We start from the raw sequence: 24,004 nt of genomic DNA, 5'->3' as shown, positions 1-24,004 counted from the left end.
CTGAGTAACATAGAAACATTCAAGAGATCATAATACAACCTTTTGAATAAATGTTTTTAGTGAGATGTCTGGAGGAACAAAGAATTAGGGTTATATGTTAGCTCTAATTTTCTGTAAGTTACTATGTGAAATGAGGGGTTGTTACTTAAAAAGAGCAATTGATTATCTGTTTTGTTGCTGATTCAGATTTGTGTTTTTTCTTATGTAGAAAACAGACTTTAAATCCAGGTTTCTAAAATCCTTAATATCAGTAATATATTTAAATAGCAAATAACATGAGAAAGGCTTTTCTTTAAATTCTGATAACATTTGTTTTGCAATTGAAATTTTTATGTTATGTATGATTGATCAATATAGGAGGGCCTGTTTTTGCTCATCTTAGAGGTTTGCACAATTACAGTAAAAATTTTACTTCATTTATCGGTTCACTAGTTCACTAGTTCATGCCATATCTCAATTCTCAATTCAGACTTACTATAAGTGATGCTGCTGCTATAAACAAATATAAAGTATAAACTGAGTCAGGTTCTTTTATGTTTGTTTTTTGTTTTTAATAGACTTATGAACTGATGAATATTATTTTGAATGGGTTATGTAATCAAATAGGACATGGTTTAGGGGCATCCCTATATAACTGTTTTTCATTCCCACTGCCTCCTTCTACCCTTAGAATGTTTGCAACCATGTCAGTGCTAAAGATGCCTTCTCAAAACTAGAATATTAAAACAGTAGTAATGAGTTTTTGACCTAGTGAAGATATAGCTGGCTTTTCCTACAAAATAACCTATTTGAGTGAACCAGTTGTGCAAACCAGGATCATTCCTGGCTTAAATTAATTTTGTTCTGCCTGCCTGGTTATAAAACAAGCTGCCAGGTTCGAATCCCACCTGGGGAGAGCGTGGATGAGCTCCCTCTATCAGCTCCAGCTCCATGCGGGGACATGAGAGAAGCCTCCCATAAGGATGGTAAAACATCAAAACATCTGGGCATCCCCTGGGCAACGTCCTTGCAGAAGGCCAATCCTCTCACTCCAGAAGCAACTCAGGTTGCTCCTGACACGGAAAAAAAGTAATTTTAGTACTCTCTTCATACTGCTGTTGTAGATTTAGATCAGACCTGTTTGCATGGAGTACTAAAAAAAAAGGACCAAAAAAACCCTGTTGTGATCTTGATACTGGGTCACAAGTGACCATTCTAGCTGCAGTTCTTGAGAGTTAGGAGATCACAACATTGGAGGGTGAGAGGCTCTCCTGTCCCTGAACTACAGTTTCCTGATTCAGGTGTTAAGAAACTATGGACTCACAAGAGAAGCAGGTAGAGTAGATCTATAAGTCCCTTTTCCTGCACCAGGAAAAAGTTACTTTTTGAAGCAACCACTTATAGTTGAACCAGGCTATTTTGCCCTGATTCTGCTGTCTCTGAAACAGTCAGATGAAGGAGTTTACAGCTTTAAAACCTTGTAATGTGGTTCTCCTTTCTGTAGAGTTTTTTGATGGGCCTGTAGCTGCTGAAATTCTTGGATGATTGTTTCAATTGATGTGTAATGGCATGATCATTACTCACTGTTTTACAGTTTTTATGAGAACTGCTTGGTCAGCCAGGAGGTGAATAAACTTAATGGGGAAGAAAGGATCTTTTGGCCTAAAGTGTCATTTCTGTGTTACTACCCAGCATAAGTTCTTCTGATTATTCTCTTTATAGTGAGCCTGTTATAAGGTAAAGATTTAGCAACAGTCAGTGGTGAAGACTAATGCCACCTCGTGTCTTTCTCCGTTCTACCACTTCCTTTTGCCACTTAAAGCTGTTGAGAGCTATAGTTAGACAGTTGCCACACATAGGTCTTCATACTGACAAGAGAAGCAGCCCAACCTGTCTTCTGCCAAACCTCGTGGTGTGTGTGTGTTTGGATATATCAGGTGTGTCAGAATTCTTGGAAGAAGTTGTATTCTAGATCAAATGTTGCCTCAAATAAAAAAAGTATTTAAAAGTAGCCCAGCAGGATTAATTCTTTAAATTTTCAGAGTTCAAAAAACAGCTTGGGGATTTGGCATAAATTCAGAGTAGTACTCTGACTGTTTCTTAAGCAGTTTGCTGTTTGAACTTGAAAATTGTAGCTGTATCCATTGTAAACATAGGAACTCACTTCTCTTTAAAACTTTTTGTAATCTATTGGATTCCTAAATTGGTTCCTGTGGTCCATGAAGGCTGATTGGCACTAAATTCATGTCTTCCTTCAGCACAAATCCCCCAGTTTTAATGCAGGACAAAATTCATTACAATAATAATAACTTTATTGTATCTCACTCCATCTTCCTGAAGGGATTCGGGGCAGCTTACACTAGTCCAAAAACAACAACATAGCATTACATACAACAGTAATTCAAAAAAAATATAACAAAGGTATAAACAACATACCATAACAGATATTTTAAAAGCCTGAGCATCGATTGCTACATACAGCAGAGGGTGACTCGTGCAAGAGCTCCAAAAGATCCATGGGTAAAATCAGGGCAAATAAGGAAAGAACAAGGGAACAGTTTCATTAAGATGCGAAAACATATAGAGTGAGGAACAGTGATAAAGTGCCGTACATATTTGTAAACAGATTGCATGTCTGATGGGCTTATTCACTCAAATGCACATCCCCGTTTTCAATCTCCTGCGGAAGATGGGCAATGAAGGAGCCAACCTAATCTCCCTGGGGAGAGAGTTCCAGAGCCGGGGGGCCACCGCCAAGAAGGCCCTCTCCCTCGTCCCCACCAGTCGCTCTTGGGACAGAGGTGGGAGCGAGAGAAGGGCCTCCCCGGAAGATCTTATGGCCTGCACAGGTTCACAGGGGAGGAGACGATTGCGGAGGTAGGCATGTCCTGAACCATTTAAGGCTTTATAGGTAATAACCTGCACCTTGAATTGGGCCTGGAAACTTATTGGTAGCCAGTGGAGCTGCTTGAACAGGAGGGTTGACCGCTCTCTGTAACTTGCTCCCGTTATTAATCTGGCCCCTGATCTTTGTACCAGCTGTAGTTTCCGAACCGTCTTCAAGGCAGCCCCACATAGATTGCATTGCAGTAATCCAACCTGAAAGTAACTAAGGCATGGACCACCATGGCCAAGTCTTACAAATTACAGTCAGGTTTTCACAGTTCTTTCTATTTAATAATTAGCATTGTAGTGTATTGAACCAGCTTTTTGTATAATGTAAGGATGTGTTCTATAGAGTGTATAAACATTTCAAATTTATTTTGGCAACATAACCTTCCTCCCAAAAGTGTGATTTCTTCTGAAAATAGGGCGTGCAGTGAACAAATGCCTTGCTTTCAACTTGGTAGTGCAGTTCTGTTTTAAAGAAGATACATCTATGAAATGAACATTCTTCACTTTGTATGACAAAATGCACTGAAGTCACTAGTAATATAGTGGCCAGGATCAATTAGTGAGCTTCATGACGGAAATGTCAATGGAAAAGCATGCCCTGTTTTCTGTGTTGTTTTCCCCTCCTCCTTTTAATCCTAATTTTTTCTCCTTTAAAAAAATCAAACAAAAGTGGGAAAAGGTGGTGCTGTTAACATAATTAATATAGCTCCTTCATCAGTTAATATATTGAAAATGAATTAGTTAGGTCCCATGTTAACAGACTAGATAATTGTAACGGAGGTAAATAAGGCTGTTAATACATTAAAATTATTATTATTATTATTATTATTATTATTATTATTATTATATCTAAGAGGTGTTTTTGAACTTATTAGGCCAGAACTTGGTTATGGCATATGTCTATTTGTCGTGAGCACACATGCTGAACTGGAATTCAGTCTGGCTGTATCCTCTTTAATTACAAATTTAGAGGTCACCAACATGATGGCTATTCTTTTGCAAACATATTTTGAAGAACAAGAAAATGGTAATCCTTATTCCCTCATGACAAACATCCCTACGTTTATATTCTGTTTACTTCACTCCTATTAACTGAATCCTCTTCAGAACGGGAAAGGAAAGTAATAATCCATAAGAGAGAAAGCTGTAGGAATGATGTGCAGTAAACCACAATCTGTTATTGAAGTAATAAAGTGGCTAGACTTTATTAAGTTCTGATTGTATTTATTGGAAATGTTTATTGCCCACTTCACATTTGCAGAGCGTTTCTGAATGCTGGTTTGAGATACATACCACTTGTGGATTTTTATTTATTTTCTCACACTGTCATACAGAGTGAAGATAGTCCAAGTCCCAAAAGACAGCGCCTTTCTCATTCAGTCTTTGACTACGCAGCAGCATCACCAGCCCCATCACCGCCAATGCGACCATGGGAGATGACATCAAATAGGCAGCCTCCTTCAGCTCGACCGAGCCAACACCACTTCTCAGGGGAACGATGCAACACACCTGCGCGCAATAGAAGGAGGCAAGTTGTGGATATTCGCTGTCTTCCTGACTGAACATTGTAATTGCATAACTCTCAAGATGTTGGTTTTTGTTATTTAAAGAATCAGATGTAAAATGTATTGTTGTGCTCATTAAATTGTTATTTGGAAGAGGTAGCGATATATCTGCTTTCCAGGTGTTCATAGGAGCTTGGTTGAGAAAGTGATGTCCGATACAAGAACAGTGAATATCTAGAGAAAAATATCACAGGGCAAGGCTACTTTTAGTAGTAGTAACTTAGTGTGACTATTGTGGGAGACAGTAATCTATAGTTTAAAACTGCTGGATATTAGGAGTTCTGGCAACTTAGGGGAATCTCAATCATCTCACAATTTCTTCTTAAAATACAACATATTTCTGGCCTTTATGACTGTAGAGATGAAACCTATGTAATATTATCTTTACAGTGTTCAGCTCTAGAAACTGGTGAAAGCGGGGCCTTCTCTCTAAAACTTCTAGTCATCAAGAACCATTACCTTTTTCTAATTCCCATATTTGTCTTCTCCTTTCTTCAAGGAATTCATTGTCAGTAAACATTGTCATTGTTAGTAAACATCTCAGCCGGCAGTGTAGGTCAGGTTGAGGTGTAATGACTTTTTAAAGATCACTCGGTTTAGGGTTGAGCCAAGGCCCTGTGCTCATGTCTTCACAATCCATTGGTTTCCAGGAAACCAAGGCTATCCCTTTTCATTTCCTTTTAAGGGCTTTTTCTGGATTTGGAAATAGCCCATTTTCTAGTGAATATGGCTCATTTTCTAGTGAAACTGTTGCTAGGGGCAGAAAGATGAACCTCCTGACAATTTTTGTAGTTGTTGAGTCACAGGTTTCTCATGATGCACTTTGTCTATACTTACTAAAATCAAGATGTGCTGTTTTTTGTTTATCCTATTTTAACTTTGTTGTTTGGGCTTGGCCCTATGTAAGCCGCCCCAAGGCCCCACGTGAGGATGGTGGCGGGATATAAAAATAAAGTTGTTGTTGTTGTTTCCTCTTCTAAACCTCCCTGCTTTGCTTGGTTTCTTGAAGCTGCTCTCAAGGTTGTTGTGACTTCACCGCTTTTTGGTTCTGTAGCAGTCATCAAAAGTCATATGAATTTCATAGTATAAAGCACAATCAAAGTACCCATCACAGATAGCCACCCAGTCTCTGTCTAAAAGCCTCCAAGGAAGGAGCTTCCACCACACTTCGGGGTAGTGAGTTCCACTGTTCCAGCTCTCACGGTCAGGAAGTTCTTCCTAATGTTGAGGTGGAATCGCCTTTCCTGTAATTTGAAGCCATTGCTCCAGGTCTTAGTCTCTAAATCATCAGAAGATATAGTGACTTATAGCGGTGATATTGAATAAGCCTAAGAATTTGAAACTTTTCTTTTTTACTGTATATTTCCTTTCCATGAGTCCAGACATCAGAAAGCAAACTTTTTGAAAGAATATTTTAACTTTGTAAAGCAGTAAAACGACAAATTTGTCACAGTGGACACTTTAAATTTTTCCACCTTGCAGCTATTATCACAGTTATCTGGCCTCTGACTCATCTGTTACGTTCTATTTGAGAATATGAAACTGCAGAGTAATCAAAGGAAATAGGAGATGTCTGGCAGCTTTGTCATTATCAAGGGTCTGGAAGCTGCAGATGTCTGTCTAATCCACATTTGGCTACAACTACCAAGCTATTTTTCTGAGCATCTACAATATGCTTTCCATTCTTCTGTTTCTACCATACGCAAATGGTGTAAATGTATCCAGGATTTTCCATCCTAGGAACACGGGAATGAAACGTCAGGCCTAAAATTAATTTTTAAAAAGGAAAGCTCTGCAGTGTGTGTTTCGGGGGGGAAATAAGACTGTCCAATTTGATTATTTGCAGCCCTCCCGTCAGACGCCAGAGAACAAGAAGAGATCGATTGTCTCGACATAATTCCATTAGTCAAGATGAAAACTACCATCTTCCCTATGGACAGCAACAAGCAATAGAAGAACCCCGAGCCTTCCATCCACCGAATGTATCTCCCCGTATGTTGCACCCGGCTGCTCATCCACCACAGCAGAATGCAGTGATGGTTGACATACATGAGCAGGTACAGCAAAAGATAGGAGCATGTTTTCCAACTTCCTTGTAGGCCAAGTGTTACCTTCCCATTTACAACTGGAGATTGTATTTCACTGTTAAATACCCAAAGTGTGTTTTCAAATGAGTAAACCTAAGAATTGACTGATTATCATAAGAGAAGACATTTCATATGATTATGTGTGAGTTGCTGTTCTAGGTGTGCTGCCAGATGCTCGGTTCAGTGATTCTTCACATCAACATAGACAAATCTTATTGCTCTTGATGCGGAGATTATCTAATCTCAGTGGAGGATGCCTAAGCATTAAAGAAATTGAATCTTTGGTGTTTCTTATAGTCTTGTGAATGATTTAAATATATTTAAAGTTGCCTTTGTAAAATAAAGGCTCGTTGAAAGAGATATTTTAAGGCATCAGATTTTTCAAGCTGTAAGATCCACAATACAAAGTTAATATAAAAAAGTATCCTCTAAAAGCCTCTAGCCCTTCATAAAAGAATTACATAACTCCATAGAGGCTCATCCTTTTAACATAACAGTTTTAGTAAAGTTGGGTTTACTTTGAATTTGTTCCACTAATAGTTGGGAAACATGTATTGTAAGTTGAAATCCTACTTCTTTCTGATACCTAAATTCCTGTTCAGGGATCCTACAGATGTGAGTATTTGCATAAATCCATTTCAGGATAAATTGAAACCTTGTTGTTTCTTTTGGGGCTATTGGTTGACTCAATGCACTTTTGAAAAGGGAAAAACCGAGTGCATCTACATTGTAGTTTTAACTGCCATGGCCCAATGCTATGGAATTGTAGGAGTTGTAATTTTACAAGGTATATAGCATTCTTTGTGGTTTGCTTCACCAACTATAAATCCCATGATTCCACAATATTGAGCCATGGCAGTAAAGTGGTGTCAAACTTAATTAATTCTACAGTGTAGATGCATTCATGGAATAGTTTGCATTAATTGACTACAGAGAAAGATACATGGCCAGTTGAAAACAATCACTGGTGAATTTGAGCAGTGTACCAACTCGAGCATAGTGCACTTGTCTCTGCAGCTTTTATGCCTTTAGATTGAAAAAATGTATCTTTTGGTTTTGAATTTCTGAAAGCTTCTTGCTACCTTTCCCACAGATTCACCAGGGCACAGTGCCTGTTTCATATACAGTGACCACCGTGGCGCCACATGGGATTCCACTTTGCACAGGTCAGCACATACCAGCTTGCAACACACAGCAAGTCCCAGGATGTTCTGTGGTCTTCAGTGGGCAGCATCTCCCTGTCTGCAGTGTGCCTCCCCCAGTAAGTGGTTTCCGAATCTTAATTTTGGGGACAAAGGATTCAGATGTCTTTGGAGATCTACAATGGAATATATCTGTATTGTTTGTTTGATCATGAGCCACACTAGGTTCACTGGGACTTATTTCTAAGTACAGACAGTCCCCAAGTTACAAACATGATAGGTTCTGTAGATTTGTTCTTAAGTTGAATTTGTTTGTAAGTAGGAAAAGGTACATTTCTTAAGTGTAACTCCAGCCAATCAATATATATATAAGTTTTGGATAGCGTAGGGAAGGCTAAACGCCCCTGTGGTGTTTGTTTTATTGTCTGTGCCCCTGTTCAGAAGATTTCACCTCACTTTCTGTCCCTGTGATAATTGGATTTTTTTTAAAAAAATCTGCTTGTTGTTGAAACAAGGATTGGTGAGAAAGCTTCAGTGGAGACACCTTTTCCCATGATAACTCTTTCAGGAATCAAGTTGGCTTCCAAAGGATAGATTTCTCTTGCTTCCTGTTGTCTCACCTTCATTCTTAACTATGAATCATTTGTAAGTTGGCTGTTTGTAACTCAGGGACTGCCTGTATTTCTCAGTGACATGTTCGTTTTCAGGTCACAGCTGAAATGTTTTTATTGTATATTCCACAAATATAATTAATTTAAGAGCAGAATGTAAGTTTTATTTCTTGTAGCTATATTGTGTGTTGGAAGTGATATATACATAACATTGGAGTATGTACCCTGTGGTTTTTAATTACAATTTTTAATAACTTGGAGGAGAAGAGAATTTCTGCACTACTTATCAACTGTTGTTTTGAAGCCAAAATTAAAAGGATCTGTCCTGTCTAATAGGAAAGAGGCATCTGAAAGGTTGGATATAAGTCCTCTTACTAAGGAAGAGAGGTATCTCATGACTGAAAATAATCATGCATTTTCATCTAGTTGTGGTTTCTTCAACCTATCCTCCAGTGAATCTTTGCCTTCACCAAGGGCAGAGCTCTTTCTCTGGCTTGCTCTCTTTCTCAAGTTTGACTTTCTTGATTGTTCAGCAGCTCCTTTGCTATATAATGCCTTCAATTTTAAAACATTTTTACATCTAACCTTGCTTTAAAAAGAGCATTCTTTTTACCTGACCCCCTGTTGTGTATCTGTATCCCTTGCTGTTGCTTTGCTTTCTGAACTCAGTTCCCATGATGCAGGTGGCATTTGCTCTTCCACTTACTCAGGAAGAAAAAGATGGCATATTATAATGTAGTGCTGCTCAGCCTACCAAGTTGTAGTGCTCATTGTGAAAGTGTCAACTGTTGAATGCTTGGATGCAGTGTATGTTTATATGACAATGCCAGATGGCATTTAGCACAAAATTTGCAGGGTGGCTCCATAGACCATCCGTGGCACTTATTAATATAGATGCCTTTTGGCAAAAGAAGTCTGCCCAGCAGAGTCTGGCCCAGTGTAGTTGGAAGATTAGCTTAGGTATTGAGAATTAGCATTTTTCAGTGAGCCATGTTATCTCTCAAGTTCAAAGTACATTAGCTCATTTTCGTCAGTTTAGTGTTCAGACTTGATGTGCTCTTTCTTTGTGTTTTCGGCAATCTATGGCATCTGTGGAATTTTGTTCCAGAAATGCATTTCTAATGGATACTTTGTTCTTGTTAGCTTTCTTTGTTGTCCAGCTGTTAACTGGACAAAGAAGAATATACAAATTATATTACTATGTCTGGAATGCCCCTAAATACTCTAAAGATAACAGCTCCCATCTGATTTTGGAAGCTAAGCTTTGGTTAGTACTTGAATGGGAGATCACCAATGAATGATAAAGGATATATTTCCGAGGAAAGAACAGGCAAAACTACCACAGGCAACTTATATGCAGGCAGTCCCCAAGTTACGAACAAGGTAACTTCTTGTTCTTACATTGAATTTGTTTGTAAGTTGTAACAGGTACGTGTTTAAGTGTACCTCCAGCCGCATGGGTGTGTGTGTGTGTGTGTGTATACACATACATACATCTAACTTTGAATAGCATAGGAAAGGATGAACACCCCTGTAGTGTTTGTTTTGCTGTCTGTGTCTCTGTTCAGAAGATTTAGCTTCACTTTCTGTCCCTGTGATAATTGGATTTTGAAAAAAATTGCTTTGTTATGGAAACAATGATCGGGGAGAAAACTTCAGTGGAGATACCATTTCCCCATGATAACTCTTCCAGGAGTAAATTTCCCTTCCTAGGGGTAGATTTCTCTCACTTCCTGTTGTTTCATTCCTGTTCTTAACCATGAGTTGTTTGTAAGTTAGATGTTTGTAAGTTAGATGTACAGGGGATTGCCTGTAGTTGACCTTCCAAATCTTCTGATTTCTTGATTATATTTTAAAGTTATAAATTATCTTATGATATTATCATTCACTATTAAGTGATGTGGAGATACAGTCTGCAGCCATTATCGCTGTTTTCTTGATATTCACCTGTAATCCTGCTCTTGCACATGCTTAACTTTTTTCATTACCATTCCAAAATCCTTGCTTTTTTCTGATAGTAATACGGTGTTAATCTGCGTATTTTAAATTACCAGTCCTCCTCCAATTTCTGCATTTCATTTCCCATCTAACCACACTTTCTATATGATCTGTTGCATGTATAGGATGATAAAATGCTGCTTTATCTGGTCTGCTTGTCAGTTGAAACCCATTCTTTCTCAATATATTGCTATCACTAGGAATAAAGCACCTCATGGTCATAAGATGCATGCTTTCTTGGTGGTAGCAGAATCTAAATAGTGTGTAAATGTGCAGATGCATCTTGGCTATTATTACAGTATTGGGCATTTTGCTCAGGACTTGCATCACTAAATATCCTACAACTGGCAACATCTCTGCTTCAGTTACATGTATATAGACAGGAGCACATGCCTAATTTTTAGAGTTCAAGGAAGGTGTATGCCTCAGCATGCTTTGCTTATGTATTTAAAAATCACAGTTTTTGCCATTAGGCAGCCTGTGGCGCAGGCTGTTGAGCAAGCAGCAGCAACAAATCACTCTGACCAAGAGGTCATGAGTTCGAGGCCAGCTCGGAGCCCTGTGTTTGTCTTGTCTTTGTTCTATGTTAAGGCATTGAATGTTTGCCTTTTATGTGTAATGTGATCCACCCTGAGTCCCCTTCGGGGTGAGAAGGGCGGAATATAAATACTGTAAATAAATAAATGAATGAATGAATGAATGAATGACTTGTTTTTACCGAGTATGCCTTTTGAAGTGTTCTGGAAACATAATTCTTTTTAAAAAGTTATTATTTAATGACTGAAGTATTCGTGGTAGATTTGGTATTTGGGTGGTTTGCAAGCTCAAGTAGGTCCAGATTATTTATTTATTTATTTATTTATTTGCGACATTTATATACCGCCCTTCTCACCCCGAAGGGGACTCAGGGCGGTTTACAAGTATATATACATACAATATATTATATTATACAACTATATCGCAATATTAGTAATATTGCATGTAATATAAATATACAATTATAATAGTGAATTATAATTATTACATCATAATATCATTAATATTACATGTATATACAATGTATTATAATATTAGTATAGTATAATATTATTATATATCATTATATCATTAAATTGATACAGGAGACATGGTGGAAAGATGTCTTCCCTAACTTTTCACCATAAGAGGCAAGCAGTTCAGAATCTGAAGAGGCGTGCGGTGTGGAGAAGTACCTTCTGACCCCCTCTGAGGTTCCTGTACGGACCTATGAGATGTCCCTTTTCCTGACGGGGAAGCTCAGACGGGATCCAGATAATTAATTAATAATTAATAATTAATTGATCCATTATGCCTCTTCTATTCCTGAAAGTTGCTTATCATTGACCTAACCCATCATTCGTAATAACTCATTAACATCTGACCTGAAGAAGTCTTCATTGCAAGTACCCAGTGTTTCAGCCCACCCTATGTGGAAAAATTGTCTTAATTTAAACAGAAAGCAACAATATTGAAACTGGAGGGAGGGGAGACTATATTTAGGTGATTTAAAAAAATGGTTTCATGCCACCATGTAACTTGAATTCTGTTCCAAGCAGCCTCTATATCATTCCAGTGTTTTCTTCTTTTACTTTGCATAATTTATTTTGCTTCTGCAAGTCTTGGGGAGTGGCAGATCTGTGGTAACCATAGTTGGCTGTGTAAATAAATCATGCGTTGTTTTATTCCAATGTCCCTTCAAGTCTTACACGTTACATAAAGATTGTGAATACTTCTCTTCTTTTGCAGATGCTTCAGGCGTGTTCCGTTCAACACCTACCTGTTCCATATGCAGCTTTCCCACCCCTTCTTTCTAGTGATCCATTTCTTTTGCATCCTCCTCATCTCTCTCCGCATCATGCCCCACACTTGCCACCTCCAGGCCAGTTTGTTCCCTTTCAAACACAGCAGTCACGGTCGGTAGGTATCTTTAAAAATATTTTCCCTCACACACATGTGCTTAAAGCTAAGGAGGTTACTGTTTGTCTGCCCTGAGAATTACATGAATGATAATGTGCCTGTTGCATATCTCTTCAGCTTTCAAACCACGCAGAAATCATTACAATTATGGTTGAGAGGTTACAATAAATTTAATGTTGGATAGGATTTCGAGGTTTCCCAGGCAGGTGCATAGCATTAGAAATCTAGCTAATAACGGGATAGGCAGCAAGAGTAGCTTTTAAGTGGAGATGGCTTTTTCAGCTTGATTTTACAGTGAGCCCTAGTGCATCAATATCCTTCTCTGAATGTCTCATCCTAAGAATAAGAAATGTCATTTTATTTCAGAATACACAGTTATTAGTGTGTTGTATGTAACTTACAGATATAAATACTGGAAGAAGTGATTGTTCTTATTTGCAGGGAGGGGGTCATATTGTACGCACAAAATCTTCCTGATACTGAAATAAACAATACTGTATTTCTCAATTCTAAGATGTGCTTTTTCCCTGAATAAATTTCCCTAAAAATGGCACATGTCTTAGAGTTGCAGGTGTATCTTATGTATTTTTGGTGGTAATGATACTGAAATTAGGGTGTGTCTTAACAACCAGTGGCATCTTACAATTGAAGAAATGCAGTACAAGTTTCATTACAGTTCCATACATGTATGAAGAATTGGAATGGGTTCACTAAAGTTAGAAAATAAGTATTTTTTTGTTTTCCCATGCATAAATGGTTTTAGCTTTAATTTAGAAACAACAACAACAATAATAATAATGATAATAATAATAATACTATATTTTTGTACCCCACCTCCATCTCCCCGAAGGGACTTGAGGCGGCTTACATATGGCACAAGGTTCCTGAAACAACTCATAAAATAAAAATACAGTACAGAACAATACAAAATAAAACCACTAGTATGTAACATTTTGAACAATTTGAGCGCCAACAACCAACAGTAGATCATATGGACACATATGTACTATGCAATATGTATTTATTCTATGTTTGATCACTTGTTTTGCAATTACAATAGTAAATAATATAATACAAATGTTTAAACATAGCCTGGTTTGTATTTGTTTTTCTTTAGCCTCTTCAAAGGATAGAAAATGAGGTAGAGTTGCTTGGAGACCACCTTCCTGTTGGAGGTTTTACCTATCCGCCTTCAGCCCATCCACCAACATTGCCTCCCTCAACCCCTCTCCAGTTCTTAACGCACGACCCTTTACACCAAGAGGTGTCCTTTGGAGTAGTAAGTCATGACTTTCAGCGTTTTATATTTAGGCATTCTGCTACTTTTATAAATTCCACTTCCTGCGTACTTTCCGATTCTTTTTCATTTTAAAAACTGTCTGAAGTGATGAGAATCACATTAATACATGTGGCTTCTAAGTTTTGGAAATCTTGTGTCTCACAGAATTGGAGAATATTTATTCAACACATTTAATTCAGTCATTTCTGAAAGTCAGGATAACCTTTGGTAAAAACTTTTTTTGCATCTGAAAGTCTAACTAGTCCAGTGCCATATGCAAAACAAGTGTACATTGTACTAAGCTGTCATTCTACTAAAAGATATTCTCCCCTGCTTCTTTTAGCCTTATCCACCTTTTATGCCTCGAAGACTTACAGGACGCAGCCGATACCGGTCCCAGCAACCAATACCGCCACCCCCATACCACCCTAGCCTTTTGCCATATGTGCTGTAAGTTTGTTACGTTTTAATGATTTGTTGGGGTGGGGTCAGAGAGCCAGCTTTGGAATCTCCTGACCTCATGCAGGCAAAACCTACCGTTTCCTAAGAAAGATATTTGGATAATTTCTGGTAATTTTATAAAGCAGATTTCAAATTGTTGGGATAGAAGTGCCTCACCTGCCTCCCAGACCAAATGTCCTCCCCCAAATATTTTGGAGTCAAAAATAATACTTTAACATCATTTTTATATTTATATGAACAGGATCTACACATGCCAATAGAGTGACACAATTTCTGTCCTTTACAACCCTTTTTCATACCTTTACAATAGATAACATCATTTTACCAAGAAAAGTTTTATGTAGCCCACCCTGCAAAGGGGTCAACAGATTTAATGCAGATGTCAAGTCTTTTGTGGCACCTGAGAAGGATAAACGTATGTAAAGTCGAAGGAGAACTAATCTAACTGTATTTGTGAACTGATGAATATGTAGTATGCCTTTCTATTGATTGGAATAAAATTCAAATGCTTGATTAGTTTTAAAAGACCACAGGCAAAGGTCCAGAGTTAAAGCTATTGATTTTTTCCCTATTTCTTTGGTTTATACTAAATCATCATGCTGGCTCGCTCTTTCCACAGATCAATGCTTCCTGTACCACCTGCAGTGGGGCCAGCCTTCAGTTTTGAGCTGGATGTAGAAGATGGTGAAGTGGAAAACTATGAGGTTAGTTTATGCCATTGAACATTAGCACGAACAACAGTTCAGTGGCCTTTTTTGCTCTCTGCTTCTCCCAGTGAAGTCAAGTTCTGTTGTTGAACAGTGGGAACTTTGTTGTATGAGACTGCAGTGCAAAAGGGGATGTGAAATTGAGTGGCAGGAGTTTTTTGCTCATGATTTAGGGCAATGCTACTTCAGCCCCATATAAAACAGATCCCACAGTTCAGGAAGGCCACCTGACTTCTGAAATAAATGTATTAGAAGTACAGACAACTGTAGTGGATGTAAGAGGAAGAGAAAATTGCTTGTGTGAGCTTCTTTCTTATTCCTTAGCCATTGGCCATTTGTAGCTTGTTGTTAACTGCCAGCAACCAGACTTCAACTTATGACAACCCTATAAATGAGAGACCTCGAAATCACACTATCATCAACAAACTAGCTGAAGTCTTGCAGACTCAGGGCTCTGGCTTCTTTTATTGAGTCTAACCACCTGTGATGCAGATTTACTTTGTCCTTAATGTCCTCCACTTTGCCAAGCATTATTATCTTTTTAGTGAGTCATGTCCTCTCATGATATGTGCAGAGTGCAGGATGGGACATAAAAGATTTCGCACATTTTGAGGGGGCATAAAATGAATGAAGCTATCTAGGGGGGGAAGTATATATTTCTGAAAAGTCCATAAGAACAATTTTGTTTTGATGGGTTTAAAAATTCATATCAGAAAATTATTTTGTAAGAATTAGAGATGGGAAGGCCTGGGGAAAAAAACAGAAAAATTAGTGGGGGACACACAGATTTTTTCCATTTTTTTCCAAAGCCATTTTCCCCAGAAAAAGATGCAGTTTTCAATCAACATTCAGCATCCTTTTCAAACTCATACTTGATATCCCCAATACAATGACATGTGTATGAGTGGAAAGCCTTGTGAATACTGAGTAGATACTACACCTTCCACATTTTCTGGTGTTTTAATGGTCTTACAGGAATTTTCTTTTCAGTATGGATCCGATTGCCCAAAGATTAGAAGTGCATAGCAAAACCATTTTCCAATCTGATATAGTTGCATTTTGACTGAGCACGAAGAGAAAGCTTTGTTCTGATAATACACGTGAACAACAAAGCTCCGATGTTCACCAGTCCAACTCATGATGGGTACTGAAAATAGCAGAGCCTAACCTACAGAATTAGGCCTACCTTACCTCTCTATCCCACTGCATCCCACACTGTGCCCCCCTCGAAATAAGGGAGATCTTTATGACCTACTCTATAGAACTATAGAGCCTACTACCTCGGATGTTAGTGCTGTAGGGGGATGCTATAGTTACTCAACAAAGTACAGTCCTACAATGAAAAGTTTTTTTCATGTCAGGAACGACTTGAAAAACTACAAGTCGCTTCTGGTGTGAGAGAATTGGCTGTCTGCAAGGATGTTGCCCAGGGGACGCCCAGATGTTTGATGTTTTACCATCCTTGTGGGAGGCCTCTCTCATGTCCCTGCATGGGGAGTTGGAGCTGACAGAGGGAGCTCACCCGCTCTCCCCGGATTCGAGCCACTGACCTGTCAGTCAGCAGTCTTGCCGGCACAAGGGTTTACGCCACCAAGAGCTCCACAATTAAAAGTAATAATTGCATTTATTGAGAAATTACAGTTTGCTAAAAGGTCTTTAAAATTTTTTAATCCCCATTAAAGAGTGTTATACATTGCTGCATGCAACATCTTGTTAGGCTGTGCTTCTGCTGCCAAGTCATTCTACCAAGAACAACTAAATCCAATATCATATAAATTATTCAAATTTGCCTAATCTCTTTTTTTGTATAATTCTAACTTACTGATCATCCCTAATAATTACATGATTTTTAAAAAGCTATGGTTTTTGTGTTTTAATATTTATATGTTTTTATACATGTTTCTATGGTTGCATTTAATTACGCTTTAATATGTGATTTTATAAATGTCTGTTGTGTCTTGCCTCGAGCTAAAAATAGAGGCAGGTAATAAATACATAAATAATGTTAATAATATTAATAATAATAAATTTAATAGGCTATGTTTTAAAATATTTATTTTCCTTTGCAGGCGCTGCTAAACTTGGCAGAAAGACTGGGAGAGGCCAAACCAAGAGGACTGACAAAAGCAGATATTGAACAACTTCCATCCTATAGGTTTAACCCAAATAACCATCAATCGGAACAGACTTTGTGAGTACTTTTCCCCCTTCTTGAGGCTTCATATTAAACTACTCTTTTCCATCTAAAACTCAGCATAAATAGTAAATCTAATATCTAAACATTAATTTGCTTTATTCCGTGTACTTTATAGTTTAGATGTTAATCACCTTAGAAAGTAAGGTATTTCTTAAACATCAGCAGTGGGGATACATTTACACTTTAGCTGAAATCTTAAACCCATATTTTCTATGTCCTTATTAGGCTAAAATAGTCACAGTTGAGCGGACTGCACCACTATGGGTTATTTTGAACGTTATAGATGTAGTTTAGTGACTGTTCCCTCATTGTCTCCCTGTAATGTTACTAGGGTTGTATTGAAGCAGTAGGGAAGCTTTTGTTTCCCTCACTCTGCTTCAGGATTAAAAATTATATGATTCTCTTGCATTGTGCAATAGAATATTTATTTTTCAAGAGAGAAAGGTTCTAATAAAGCCCTGTGAATACGAATTTGTGTGAATTGTAATCACTGTGCACACAAAAATGTGTTGTTTCCAGTCAGAAAATATTTTGCAAAGCATTGAAAAGAAATGTTTTGGGGTTTTTAAAAAAAAAAAAAAACTTTCACAGAAAACTCACAAAAATCAGGGAATGTGGAAGAAATCATTTTGATGTGCTTTTGGGGGCCTTTGCCAGTTTTATGTATTCTGAATGTGAAAGGTAAATGAATGTTTGCCTCAGCTCTGCTTTGGATTGTTGTGGTTTAGCAAGTAATTAGAGGGGCTGGTTCTGAGGAGAATATTGCTTTTTATCACTTGGAAGGTGTGCTCAAAAACATTCATGACACGGAACTGATATTGCCACTTTTAAACTAACAAGAAGTAAAGTGTGGCCTAAACTGTGGGTCCTGGCCCCAAAGGCCTTAGCTCAGTTTTGGGGTCATTAAAAATTGGCAACATTAAGAGGTGTCTGATCGCTATTAGTGTCTGTTTAAGACATTTACACAAATCTGTTTTGTCATGGGCTCTGCTGAAGAAGCTTCAGCTATACTTCATAAAAAGGGAAAATTAGCTTGTTTTGCAAGCCTAGCAAATGCTGATTTATTATCAGTAAATGTTTGATTTTTATATCTATTTTATATATCTCTATACCTAGGGTCACCTAAACATTTCTCAGGCCAAAAGGGGTCAGGAATGAAAAAAAGTTTAAGAAGCCCCGCAGTAGCATTCTTCCCTGATTCAGTAGACATAGCAGCCTTCCTTTCTTAAGCTATACTGTTGTCGGAGATGTCTGCTGCTTTTCTCTACAAAATACAGCTTTATTATTTCTGTATTTAATTAATTAATTTAATTACAAAATTATGTTACATAGTGTGCAATCTTTGCTCCTGGAAGAAGCAAAGGAGACTAGCCCTGCTGATAAAACTGGTGTTGATTTTCAGAACTGGGAAATCAGCTATTTAGATGTCACTGCGTCTGTGAACTTAATCAGTGATCATAGAGTTGGAAGAGATCGTCTGGGCCATCTAGTCCAACCTCCTGCCATGAAGGAAAATCACAAAGTACCCCTGACAATGGCCAGTACCCCTGATATTTGCTAAATCATTGGGTCTTCCTTCACCTACTTTACATAATGATGCAAGGATTGCTAAATCAAAATATGTGAAGTGCTTTGAATACTCAGAGTACTGAATCAGTAGTCATAATTACCAGAGAACAATGTAGGCTGGAAATGTTAATAACTTTATTGTTAGTACTGCTCCATTGGTTTTTGAACTTCAGTGAAATGTATTGTGTTTATGTCATACTTACACAAATCTTCATAGATAAGGTGGACATGTTCACAGGGATTTTTAATGAAGCTATTCTTGTCCAATATGATGTTTCATCTTCTCTCTCTTAGGTGTGTAGTGTGCATGTGCGACTTTGAGTCGAGGCAACTACTTAGAGTTTTACCGTGTAACCATGAGTTCCATGCCAAGTGTGTTGATAAATGGCTGAAGGTAATATTACATTTTAGTGGGGGAGGGGGGACTATAGCACCCCAATTTCATATTTCTCTGTTCATTTTGTAGGCATGTTTGCTTGAAACTATGGAGGAAGCAAAATAAATAAAAGTCTCGCTGTTGATAGTTTCTTCTTATTTTTCCTGTAAAACCAGTAGTCCTTTTGAATTTATGATTATGTAGATCCACTTCTAAACAATTAAAATTTGTAAAAGTTTAATTACACAACCTGACCCCCCCCCCCCCCCCCAAAAAAAGTGGTGTCTTGGGTTTTAGGCCTTGTCTGGGGGTTATTTGGTACAATTATTCAGAAAATTGAATTGGATAGACCTCATCAGCTCTAGTTTCTTAGGTAGGGTTATATCATGATTTTATTAAGGGTGAACAGATGCCAACTGGCAGATGACATATGTTCTGTATCTCCAAAACTAGAGCTGATAGGGAGAAATAGGAGCTATTTTTGGAATCATCAGGTCAAATAGAACCAGAAATAGGTCTAGCATTTGAGGCACCAAAATGTGTTAGCCAGTGTATTGTTAACATTATTAAAAATGTCAGCAATCTACCATTAAAGAGTATTTCAGTGAATACTGATGCATACTGTCACATAGTTTGGTGCTGTGTCATAAGCTGTTCTCCCCTGTTAGAACTGTTAACTTTCACACGAACAAAGTACTGACGAAAGGGACACCTTCTTCCTCAGTGAATAGGCATAATTAAGATCAACTCAAATAGGGCTTTCATGAAAATGAGATCCAGCTAAAGTCCATTTTATAAAAATCTTCTGCAATTGGCATGCATCCTTACCAACATCATGACTACCCAGTGCTTGGTGAGAGGTGTATTTTAGTGTAGTCACCTTCTTTTAAGACACGAGTCAAATTCAAGGCCTACGGACTGAGTCCAGCCCTCCATGTCATTTTATGTGGTTCTCCAAATGCTGGATTCCAACTCATGTATTCCTCATCATTGGACATCATGACTAGAGCCGATAAGAACTGTGATACAGTAACACCTGGAAGGCTGTAGTTTAGTCAGGATAGTGAGGTTTGAATTTAGATGCAAGGCTTTGGATATGATGTCTGATTTTAAAATGTCCTTTAACTTTTCCCCAACCTCAGAGCAACAAGTACTATTGGGTTGCAATTCCAATTATCCACAGTCTAAATGGCGGATAATCAAAAGTGATGGGAGTTGTCATTCACCAACATCTGGGCACTCAAAAAACTTTAAAAAGCACTGACCACTATATAAAAATTATAGTTGGCCCTCTGTAGCCACAGATTCTCTCTCCATGGATTCAATGGCTCTTTCAAAATAACCCTAAGGCTGACCCTAAGGCTGAAGTGAATGTGATACCCCTGTTTTAAAACATGGCATATTTTTTGCTAGTTTATACATATACAGTGTGATTATACCTCCGGCAGTTCAATAAACACTCTTTTTTTATTCTTATTTCCTAGGCAAATCGTACCTGCCCAATCTGCAGAGCGGATGCCTCAGAAGTGCACCGTGATTCAGAATGACCGGCCTAAGAGCACAATTCTCCTTTGGGTGTTCCTAGTCACATGTGTATATATATATATGAACTCTCCATTGAACTTAAACCGTGTGGCTTCCAGCCTTCCCTTCTACAAAAGGGTCAATGGACCTTTCTTTGCACTGTGTGATTTAATCAACTATAAAGCTTATAATTAGTCTTCACAATTATGGGATTGTTATACTAACTGTGTGATTGGAACTCCAAAGAATATTTTTTTCCTTTTAGCTTAATTTCGTGTGTGCACTAACATTCCCTGGTTTTTGTGTGATCATTCCGAGTGTTGCTGCGAGATTACAGTGGAACGTGATCTTCTAGCATGTGCTTTTATATTAAAAAAAGTGGTAGCTCCAAACAATATAGCAATCTACCTTATATAGAGCCTTCAAATACTGTGAGTGGGAATAAACTGTGTGGGTGGGGTGCGTTGATCGCAGGGTGTCTCTGTGTGTGTATGCGGAAGTGAGGAAGGGGTTGAAAGGCTGTGCGCGAGAGGACTTATATACCAGCATGTACTGAGGATGTGTGTGTGTAGTATTAATTATGCTGCAATGTATAATCTTGTGTGTTATTTAAACAGTACTAGTACTGTACACTGGTTTCTTTCCTTGCGTTCGCAGTTGCACACTGAATGCTAAGGGTGCAGCAATTATAGACATTTGATACTTCATTCCCCCCTCCCTCCATGTATTTAATAGTATAAAAAGGCCTTTTTGCTTTTATTCAGACAACAATGACGCTTCCCATTGATTGGAGATCTTCTGTCTGTTGTTATAGAGCATACTGACTTCTCGGTTATTACAAATAATTACATAAGACTTTTTTCTCAGGCTGTTGGATGTCCATGTTTTGAAACATATTTTTCTGGCTCATTGCTAACTTTTGAAGGAGTTGCAGAATTGCACAGCCAGGTAGCAATATTACAAATTCTCAAGAGATTAGTTGAAGCTGGAAGTTGAAGAGAGAAAAACTTTTCCAGAATTTTTCCAGCTATTATTGGTCATTTCCTGTTAAATTCTGAAACTTAGATTTTTATTTGAGATATTAAGAGTTGCATTTTGTTCCATTTTGCCCATTTAAAAAAGGCAGAGGATCTCGGGAGAGTCTTGTGAAAGTGCTTCTTGTATTGTTGGCAGTATACCTGCTTAAATACACTGTTTAGCTTATGAACACTGACACTAACTCACGTTCCTTTTCATAAACATGTACAATTGAAATAAGTTTAAAAGAGACAGAAATACCCTTTCATCTCTTTGGAAGTCCACGACCTTAAAAATAAAATTCTTAGCACTTAGAGGTAAAGCATGTGAGTTCCCCCATGCCAGCTGTGGTACCATTTTAATACTTTACTGCCTGACAGAAATGTCGAAGGAGACTGTTTCTACCTTGCTGTGCCTGATAGCTGGCCTCTATGTGATAATGAAGCGTCCTTGGTGTCATATGGCTAGTACGAAACAAACACTCATGGTCAAGAATGGGCTGGTGTAAAGAAATCAAGGAAAAAAGAATAAATGCTGTGAATTTGGAGTTGACCTCCTTTCAACTGCCTCCTGGATAATGGGGGGGGGGGGGGGGATTGACATCACTTACCATTTCAGACTTGCTGTTTATAATCCTCCCCCCTCCAAATACACAGGTACACGTTATTACAGTTGTTCTCCAAGAGCTGGACATTTCTTTGTGGATCTTTTTTCCCCTTTTTGTTTTAAGCACCACAACTAACTTTTGGTTGCAACAGCACAAGCACCGCAGCTAGCAATATTGCTGGGATCTGCTGCCTGTCAGCTTTTACTTTTCTCCTTGCCTCCTTTTCTAAGGCTTTTTGTATGCTGCTATATGTTAAGTCTGTGTGTTCCTCCACAACAGTGTTTGTTGTGAATCGTCCTTCATTCCGAAGGCTCTGCTGACCAATCGCAGCTTGTGGTTCTGCAAAATGAAAAAGCACAATTCTTAATCCTCCCTTCTTTTCCGATAACCGTTTGCCTCTGTTTCGTAGCTAGGCGCCTTAGTCTGTCCATAGTGTCAAGATCTTAAAGCTAATGAAACCATTTGCCACACCGTATGCGACGTTAGCAAACGCTACCATTTTCTCCCCTCAGTGTTCTTTAAGGAATTGTCTCAACATGTCAGAAAGGTTAAATTGCACATAGTAAACTTTATTTTTTTAAAGCAAACAAAATCATGGGTTGGGAGGTGGGCCGGGAGGAGCCACACACAAGTTTTACAGTACTTTGGGTCTTTTTTTATATTGCTGGACAAAACAATTTTTACCTGTACTGAACTAACTGTAACGCAACCCCACCCAGTGTCTACTGTCAAAGCAAAGAAATAAAGGCACTTTCCTCTAACAAAGTGATAAGGCACATAGTATCTACTTCTGAGAAGTGACTTCTCAGCCCTGAATTGGATCCGTGCTGCAGCGCAGCAGTCTATCCCTTGCTTCCCAGTTTCAGTTCAGCGAAGCTGTTGGCAGAGGGATAGGGCTGCCATAGAGAATATGTTGGTGGTATCACCAGAGTTCGTTGTTGCACTTCTGTGGCTGATCTCTTCCCCCGAATGACTTTTGTTTGCATGGGGCTCTTGCAAAAGTGGGTGGATCTATTTCCTGTGGTTCAGTGTGAGAGACACACACACACATGGCACCCCTGAACTTGCTCAGTCAGGTGGCTGGAGGATTCCCTACCCAGCTGCTGTCAACCGAATAGAAAGTGGGGGGAGGATCCGTGCTCAGCTGTTAACTGCCATGCGTTAATGCACATTTGTGCACTCAGTCCCACATAACTCTCATGGGGGCCTGATGGCATCAGATTACATTGGGTTCGCCTCTCTGCCCCCTCCCACGCCTTCTCCCTACCTCTCCCACTAAAGGAAGAAAACAAAAAAAAGTTGGCTTTATCATGTTGGCACTGCTGGGGTTTTATTTGCATGAACTGTCAACTTAATTTGATCTTCTGGCTTTTTTAAGAAAAAGAAATCTATAAACTGGGTATAAAAAGGCCTTTTGGATATCTCTAAGGTCTTATTTTGTGGCTTTCTTTACAGATTTATTTTGTGCAAAGTAATTTTTTTTGTATAGAGTTTTTGTACAGTCTCCAGGATGTGATTGTTTTGTTTTGTTGCGGCTGTTCACAATTCCACCTCTTGTAATGTTTGGAACTTACTCTTTTGTTTTGCTTTCCAAAAGCTCATTACAGACTTGGTTACTGGTAGGCCTATCTAGGAGGGCCCTAGCTCTCTTGTTTTCCTTCGACCCCTTTGGTACCTTCAGTTACCTCATTTTGCTCTTTTGTGTTGCAAACTTGCTAATGATTATGAAAGCTTATGGGTTTTGTTAGAATCATATTTGTCAAGTGTTTTCTTTCAAATCATACTCCATTGTATCATTTAACATGTAGTTTTAAATGTATTATAAATATCTGTAACCAAATCATTTGAAGGCTTGATAAATTTTTAACAAAATTTGTACATTTTTTATGAGAGTTACTAGTAATGCTTTACTAAGTAGTGCAATGAATTTTTATTTTTAATCCCTGTGCCCAATTTTGGAGTTGAGAGGGTTGTTCAGTAATAAATGTATGATGTACACTTATACAGCTCTGTGGCATTCTTTTCACACCTAAGTACAGCATTAACTTCCCTTG

At 38.3% G+C, this 24,004-nt stretch overlaps 1 protein-coding gene across 5 annotated transcripts in view; it reads left to right on the top strand.

Moving 5' to 3' along the window:
* rnf38 (ring finger protein 38) overlaps positions 1-23,952 on the top strand; it is a 140,801-nt gene extending 116,849 nt beyond the window's left edge. For all 5 annotated transcript variants that reach the window (XM_008114598.3, XM_008114604.3, XM_008114602.3 and 2 more), the window contains 10 exons: positions 4,209-4,402; positions 6,286-6,496; positions 7,620-7,787; positions 12,042-12,212; positions 13,330-13,491; positions 13,835-13,941; positions 14,573-14,657; positions 16,730-16,851; positions 18,721-18,820; positions 20,287-23,952. In XM_008114598.3, coding sequence (XP_008112805.3) covers positions 4,209-4,402; positions 6,286-6,496; positions 7,620-7,787; positions 12,042-12,212; positions 13,330-13,491; positions 13,835-13,941; positions 14,573-14,657; positions 16,730-16,851; positions 18,721-18,820; positions 20,287-20,349 — 1,383 coding nt within the window. In that variant the 3' untranslated portion in view covers positions 20,350-23,952. The remainder of the gene's footprint in view (positions 1-4,208; positions 4,403-6,285; positions 6,497-7,619; positions 7,788-12,041; positions 12,213-13,329; positions 13,492-13,834; positions 13,942-14,572; positions 14,658-16,729; positions 16,852-18,720; positions 18,821-20,286) is intronic.
* The last annotated feature ends 52 nt before the right edge of the window (positions 23,953-24,004 follow it).

This window comes from Anolis carolinensis, chromosome 2, assembly GCF_035594765.1.
Source record: "Anolis carolinensis isolate JA03-04 chromosome 2, rAnoCar3.1.pri, whole genome shotgun sequence".
NCBI classification, from domain to species: domain Eukaryota; kingdom Metazoa; phylum Chordata; class Lepidosauria; order Squamata; family Dactyloidae; genus Anolis; species Anolis carolinensis.
The sequence above is the reverse complement of the archived record's forward strand: the minus strand, read 5'-3'. Positions and strand labels throughout refer to the sequence as shown.